Source organism: Crocodylus porosus, unplaced genomic scaffold, assembly GCF_001723895.1.
Source record: "Crocodylus porosus isolate Cpor-Errol unplaced genomic scaffold, CroPor_comp1, whole genome shotgun sequence".
NCBI classification, from domain to species: Eukaryota; Metazoa; Chordata; order Crocodylia; family Crocodylidae; genus Crocodylus; species Crocodylus porosus.
Window position 1 is genome coordinate 87,686,685 of NW_017728918.1, and position 7,914 is coordinate 87,694,598.

The following is a 7,914-nucleotide window of genomic DNA, read 5'->3' on the forward strand; positions in this document are numbered from 1 at the left end:
TCCGGCTCCCCACATATCTGAAAAAGGACTTTTTATTCTCCTTGATGCTCGAAGCTAGTTGGAGTTAAGTTGCAGCCTTGGCTTTCCTGGTTTTCTCCCTGCAGGACCAGACCAGTGCAGAATAATCCTCCTTGAAGGTGAATTCCATCCTTTGTATGCCTTTCTTTTTAGCCTCAGGAGGTCTGCTAGAGCCAGGGGGCTGCTGTGCCCTCTTGCTGCCTTTCCTCCGAGATAGAAGAGCCTTCCCGATGACACCAGTGCCTCAGTCTTTGGTTGACTTTGTGGATCCTCCTCTCCCTCCTCAGCCCATAGCCCGAGACTGGGAAGATGGATGAGAACACCACCTGTACCCCCAGACCTTTTAGCCCTGCTCCCAAATAAAAGAGCAGAGCGGGAAAGAAGGGTTGAAATTGAAGGAGGGCAGAGAATGTCAGGGAGAGAGAAAAGAACTTGAAAATAAAATTAAATATGGGTTAAAACAGCAGTTGACAGTGCTCATTTGTAGAGGGCTGCAGTGACCCAGCTTGGGTCTGAGGCAGGCTGTGGCTAGGACCTGACCACTGTTGCTGCAGCTACTTCTCCTGGCTGTAGCATGGGTTAAACTTCCTGTCACCAAAGATCCCCACCCCCAGAATGCTGCCAAAGCCCCACAGCTTTGTGGGCTGGATCTGGCCTACAGGCTGTGGGTTACCATCCCCTCAACTACAGGGTGTAACTGGGAAAGAGGAAAAAAGAGGAGGGATTGAGAAAAAAAGGGAGCTGTGATCAGAACGTGAGCCCAGGGTATATGTGCTGGAAAAGACAAATCAAGGGTCCTGATCTGAAATCCTATTCATATCAATGAGAATATTGTTTCCTATTGCTTTCTTTAGGGTTCCAAATTAGGCAATGAAAGAAATTGTCTGACAAGGTAGCTACCCCTGTTTTTCTACTTTAGGTAACTCAACAATGTTATCTGAGCATTAGCAGTATTCTGTGGGCCTAGAAAAGTACAGAAATAAGTTAAATGCTGAGGTAATATTGTGGATATCTCTTTGACAGTCAATATTTTATGGCCAGTCATTGTGTAGAGGTAAATCAGAGAAATAATGTCTTGTGTTTTTCTGAAATTTGCTTTATCTGGTATTTTTATTATACAATGAAAACATGGGTTGGCTTTTCAGTGACATAAGAGATAGGATTTGGAACACTTTTCCATGTCTTACCTGGGCAAATGGCACCTGGCTTTTTTGCAGATGCTATTGCAGGTCCTCATGTTCTCAGAGACATTATATACCATAAGACAGCAGAGGTGGACAGTGCCAAACACTTTGGGAAGTGTTCTTTTATTAGCACAACTGTGGAGAAATCACCCTTAAAATAAACATTGTTATGCATATATTAAAGGTGTATGTGGGGAGGTGAGTTGAGTGAGTGAGTGAGTGAGTGAGTGAGTTTGTTGGTGGAGCGATGTAAATGCTAACCTAGACTGTGAAGAGTAAGAACGTGTAGACAGTGTATTAAGTCAGTATGTTCATTCCTGATGATGTTGCCTTTGGGATGAACTGCAGCTGTTGTGTTTGGTGTTTCCCAACTGATACAGCTTCTAAGCAATGAGGTGAAACTTAGAAAACAAACTGATAAACAGAATAAATATTAATGTCACTGAGTAAAGTGTCCTTTGTGACGTTTCCTTGGGTACAGTTGATGCTTATCATTTGTTATGCACAAGCTGTTAACGAACAGCTGGTTAAACAAATCCTGCCCTAACATAGTTCCCTCGTTTACAACACAGCATATAACAATTCATTACTCTCCTGCTCCTGAAAAACCAATGTTTCTTGTATTTTCTTCCTCCACCATTCAGACTTTCCTTTTTTATTTTGAAGGAACTATAAAACTAACTTGGATATAAATTGAATGTAATACCCAAACAGGGTTTAAACTTTTTATACAATACTATACCTGTTTGATATTGTACTTCATTTTCATATTTCTTGAGACAAGAAATGGCTCCCTTGCTTATAAAGATATTCAGGAAAGTACTTTTATCCATGTTAAATTATAAAGGTGTAGCATCGTGTGGTCCAAAAAGCAGGGCTGTATATTGAAATTTGCAGGGAATATTAACAAATAATCTGTGTAGATGCTGTCCCTTTCTGTGCTGTAGCTTTATGTGTCTATACAAGAAAGGAATTTGCATTATTCATGTTGTACACTTCTAAGTGTTTTTCTGGGGTAGGTAGGATCTTAGAACCCTGAAGATCCCTGCTCATTTTCCCATTTTGTAATGTATACATTTTTTGCCCCCACAATGGGCCAGCTTCCTCTTAACGTGGCTGGGTGTGGTTCAGTGGAATGCATCGGTGCTGGTTCTGAGTCAGACAGGAGGCATTACGTTATGTAAAATGGCTCTGCCCTCTACCAAGGTTTCCTCTCAAGAGAGCTGAACAATTTTTCTGCTCAGCCAAGAGATCAAGAGGCTAATCCTGCAATGAATGCCTCTTGTGAGGTATTAAATGTCTTCAATTCCCCTTGAAGCCGGGGAAAGTTGTGGCCAGTCATCATTTTGCATGAGACATTTAGAGCCTTGTGAGAATGGGCTTCCTGTTTCTAGTCTTGAATTATGGTCTTTTTTAGCTGCAGTATTTTTACATTATATTGCAGGCCTGGCCCATAGCTTATTATTTTTTGATTATTTGATTCTTGAAAGTCCAGTTTGCAAAAGATAGCAACAGTGTACTCTGTATAGAGATACCATTTGCCATATGCTCGGCTGTCCTAAGTGGGTCAATGGTAGAGCCCAATCAAAAGCCTATTGAAGACATGACTCCTCTTGGTACAGTGGACTTTTGGATCAGTACTCTATCTGTCATTTTATCTTTCAGATATACTTATTTCTAATTGTTTCAAATCTGAAGGTAAATCCCAGACTCAAGTGACAGGTTTTGCCTAAGTCTTGAGAAAGAACTGCAAGACATCATCCTTAATTTTCCAGAGAGATTTAAAAATATAGCTAGCTAAAAGTTCCAAAAGTGATAGAGCCTCTCTCATTCCCTCTATTCAGATTCTTTCAGTCACGGCCCCGTTATTTGCTGTCTCCTGATGGACAAGCTTTCCTCAATTTGTGGTTCATCCCTCACTCTTCTGAAGTGCTGATTATGTTTAAAATGCTGCCAGAGAAGGTGAGTATTTAGAAACCAAACAAACAGAGAGATTTTGTTTTCCAGTTTGAAGCATGCATCTGGAGCACAGACCACACTTTTCACACATACTTTATTAATCATCTCTCATGCCCAGCACAGGGAAATAAATGGACTGTGGTGTGGTGATCTGTTGAAGTGGCCTGTCAGTTAAATATACCTGACATTAAGAAGAAAGGTTGTATCTCTGGGGACTGACTTTTTGGGATATAGAAATGAGAGTAAAAGGATAGAGAGGTAATATCAGATAGTTCAGACCTTTTTTTAAAAAAATTGAAACCAGCCATGCTGGGTCCCCTTTCCCTGGAGACAAGAATGCACTCTGATCCTTTTCCATCACTGCCCATCTGCCCATATCCTCCCCATCATGTTGGCAAGGGAGGGAAGGTGGCAGGGCTCATGCTTGAAAGCCAGTTGGGTTAATTCTTGCTTTCATTCTTTCATTCTTTTGTTCTTCCCTGACTGAGGGATGAGAGTAGGAATCAGAAGGCACTAGGAACAAGTAATGGCAGTAAAAGATATTTGTTGAGGTACCTGTACAGAAAGGTTAGTGGGAGGTGATGGAAACTTAAAGGGGTGAGGGAATAGGGAGATATGGTAACATACTAATTCCGTGTTTCTGGAAAACTGCTGTTAATCTTTGTTTAAATGGTAAAAAGCATGCTTATGCAGGACTCTCCAGTGCTCAACATACCCAGATGTTTTAAGTTGTAAATTAATCAGAAGAGGTAGCATTCTCTATGCTTCTCCAGTGCTGCACGTAATCCAACATAAAGCTGATCGGTAATGTGTATTCATGAAGATTTGCAATGGCATCATGTTTCCCTTGTGCTTTATCTTGTCTGCAGGCTGCTTACAGAGCTCTTAGGTTGAGTCTGCAGATTGTGGCTGCCCTTCTGGACATCGTCTCATACCTTCTGAGCTTTGCTCAGTTAGGAAACTCCCCAAGCTGTTTTGATACCCTAAATCCTGAGTCTCTGACTGCAGCCTGGGGAGGGACTGAAAGGATTGGTAAGTGACAGCCCTTCAGTGTTTGCAGCAAGCTCACTAAATACATACTGCAACTAGAGACTGAGAAAAGTTAAAGGCTGAAAGGGTGCTTTTCACTTAAAAATATATATAGTAAATGATGTGGTATTAGCTCCAGAAAACACCTTTCTGCCAGCCCCCATATTTTGCTCTTTCAAGGCTTAGATTGATTATAAATTGGCCTAAAATCAAACATGTTCAGTTTCATAATGGTAACACTTCATGTGTTTCATGATCCCAGAGTCCTTTACACACATGAATGAATATGCTGGGCAGCACCCCTGTGAAGTAGGTGAGCAGTTTTGCTCTCATAGGTCAAATGAAGTAATTGAAGTATCTGTTTCATGCACACAGCTCTATGCAATATTTAAGGGACTCCATTGAGATTGCAAGACCTTTTTGCTTTATTTTAAATATGCTCTACAGTACTCAGTGTTGCTGCTTGCAGCCATGAGGTGCAATGTATGCTCAGAGCTGTTGCTCAATTCCTCAAACACATGGATCTTCCTGCAAGCTTCCTGGTGTCACCCTCCATATCATATCACTGCAATTCTTGTTCCAACTTGCAAGGAATACATCTCCTACCTTCCCGTCCCATTTTTTAGTCATTATATCTCTTTCTTCCTTCTCCTTTTGTAACCTTTCCTCATCTTACTGTGGAGAAAAGAATAACTACTTGTTTAAACTTTTTTTTTTAATTGGTTGGAATATCTTATGTCCTATCCAATGACTTCTGGGCTGTACACTGAAGGTCCTTCTGACAGGAGGAGAGCTCACTGCCCTTGGTGCAGTTGAACTGCAGGTGTCCTTCTTACTAAACCAAAAAACACCTCATGATTTCAGAAATGTTTATATGATGCTGCTGCCATGATGGTCCAAGAGATATGCAAGAGGCATGAATTATTTTTATTGAATCAACTGTATTGTTGGTATAGCTATATGCATGCTTTCTGGACCAAACTCTTGCTCCTAGGCAAGAGTGTATTTAACACAGTAATATTGTAGCATTCTGAGATTCAGTAACGGTTTACAGCAGCAGTTCCCAAACTATGACAGATTGCACATCACCAATTTAAAATGATATAACCTTAAGTACCACCAGCAAATTTTGTCATATAAAGTAATTATAATAAATCTGTTAATGTATCACTGACAGGCTGTCTCCATACCACTGGTGGTCTGCATATCATGGATTGGGAACTGCCCATTTACAGGGTTGCCATATATTGGGTAAAGTGGATGGGGGTTGCTTACTGTATGATAAACCAGAGTTTATAAAAACAAGGCAGTACAGGTGGATGCACTGTTTGTCTTTCCAATGTTATAAAAATTGTAAATAAATACAGGAAGATGAAATACCTATATGGCCTCCTTTGCATAGGAAAAATCCCATGAATGCAGTGCACATGTCCATACTGACAGGAGTACAAGGGTATTTACAGCAGGAACTTCTACAATTCACAATAGAAAAGCCTATTTAAGTTTTATTCCTTGAGTTTTCACATAATATCATGGTGCAGCATGTGGGACACAGTACTGTTTCCTGGAGTGAAGACATGAGTGAAAGCCTCTTCACCTTCCTCTTCGCAGGCTTTACCTAAGACACTTTTTTGTTGACTGAAAACCCATCTCACTCCTGGCTGCAGGCTTTTCTCAACTCCTTTGCATTCCATTTTGCTCATCTGTAATACCTCTCGAAGAACTAGCCTTTTCTTAAGCCACTTTGCTACTTTCTAAAGTGTGGCTCTCCAATGAAAAATGGCTCTGTAGTCAGCATATTTAGATTCTGTATTTGTATCAAGATGGCTTTCCTGACTGCCTGCACTCCTAGCTCTGACTGGAATCAAAGAGCCCAAATGTATTCTTTCTGGATCACTCATTACTAAGTACAAGCAACTTTCGTTTTGCACTAATGTAAAAGCAGTATGTCTCCATCGGACTCAGGACACTATCCCTAGTTTATAATGGGGGTAAAACAGTGGGGAAAAGGAAGCCAGAAATTCTGCTGGAGAAGCTTAGTTAACAATTCTTCTGATGATGCATGGTATATTAGAATTTTGTTGGGTCTCCCACAGCTCCATGTTGTGGAGTTTCAATGCAAATGGGGAATAAAGAGCAGAAAATTTACCTGAATGTAACTCCAGATCACTCATTGAAAAGTCCTGTAATTACATTCTCGTAGCTGTACTTTTAAGTTCTTTACTCTCAAACTTGTACTTTCTCCCACACGGAGGCTTTGTCACATGCCATCTTTCTTCTAATTGTCAAGGTATCTTGTAATGCTTTATCCCAGACTGTCCTTGTTGTCTAAGCATTGTCAATTACCTATCAATTGATCCTTTTCAGCAATTACTGAAATAATTTAAAACTCTCCTGTGTTCCCCAACAGTGTTCTGCAAGGGATGGAACTTGTCAAAAAGTGTTTGGCTAGTGCAAAATTATTGCTAAGGAACCCTCTTTTCTAATTACAGCTGAAATTCTTGACTCTTTCAATACAAAATTTGATTCTTGCAATGCATTTATTGTAGAAGATGAGTTGAGTTAGATTTTTATTTACAAAGGAAAATCATTAAACTGCTAGCCAAAGAAGTACGCTGCAGCTCTTACCAAATGAAGACTTGTACTGCATTAACATGAAAATTTGACCTTGATGTTATTTGTCTGAATGTTTTTGATCCTCCTCCCTTTGTTTTCAGTGGCAAATGGATTGAGCTCACCATTTTTTCTCTTTTGACATTATATTCAAAGGTAGGCAGAAGCAGAGGAGGGTGGCACCTTTATAGACTAACTTGTTCAGAGAGGCATGAACCTGCTACGGTTAGATATATCTTTGTAATTAGCATGATATTTTGGCATTAACATCTAATGATGTTAGGCTGTAGCCTATGAAAGTTCATGCCTATGAATAAATTAATCTATAAAGTGCCATGCTCCATGCTTACCTTCAGACTAACATGGCTAATTACCTCTCTATTAATGTTAGTGATTATAAGGGAGGATACTAATAGAATCATTCTTTTAAGATCCTTTCATTTGTTATGTTCCCGTACACCCCCCCACCCCCATACCCTGACTACATTCCCATAATTCTCCAATTGCCATAATCCAGGGGCGGGCAAAATACAGCCCACAGGCCTCATTCGGCCCGCCAAGCCATTCAGCCTTCAGGGCCCCTAAATAAATTTAGAAAATGAATATTCATCTGCTCCTGGTTGCCTGTCAAAGATGACAGGACCCAGGGGCAGTAGGACCCAGGGGGAGCTGGCAGGAGCCAGCAACAAGACTGGCCCAGCCTCACCCTACCCTTAGTCCCCTCCCCTCCCGCTCCCCACCAGAAGCCTCTTCCTGCCCTGGCTTTCACTGCTTCCCTGCACACCTGCTCCAGCACCATGTGGCCCCTGGCTGCACCGCTGAACTGCGGGAGCATGGGGCTGCACTGGTGCCCTGGGGCCAGGAGCAGCAGGGGGTAGGTGGGTGCAGTGTGGCAGGGAGAGGGATAGAGAGAACAATGAGGGCAGGGGGGAGAGAGAGAGAGAGAGTGTGTGTAGTGTAGGATGCACAGAGTGTGTGTGTATGTTTGCAGTGAGGGAGGAAGGGAGGGAGAGAGAGAAAGTGTGTGTGTGTGTGTATGTTCATAGGGCAAGTCCCACAAGCACACCCTACCATATATGCAGACTCCCACACCCTCTCACTTACCCCAGCC

General features: G+C 41.6%; 1 protein-coding gene across 4 annotated transcripts in view; it reads left to right on the forward strand.

Moving 5' to 3' along the window:
• LOC109311924 (transmembrane protein FLJ37396) overlaps nt 1-7,914 on the forward strand; it is a 141,498-nt gene that overhangs the window by 91,319 nt on the left and 42,265 nt on the right. For all 4 annotated transcript variants that reach the window (XM_019537880.1, XM_019537878.1, XM_019537882.1 and 1 more), the window contains exons 28-29: nt 3,047-3,164; nt 4,031-4,193. In XM_019537880.1, coding sequence (XP_019393425.1) covers nt 3,047-3,164; nt 4,031-4,193 — 281 coding nt within the window. The remainder of the gene's footprint in view (nt 1-3,046; nt 3,165-4,030; nt 4,194-7,914) is intronic.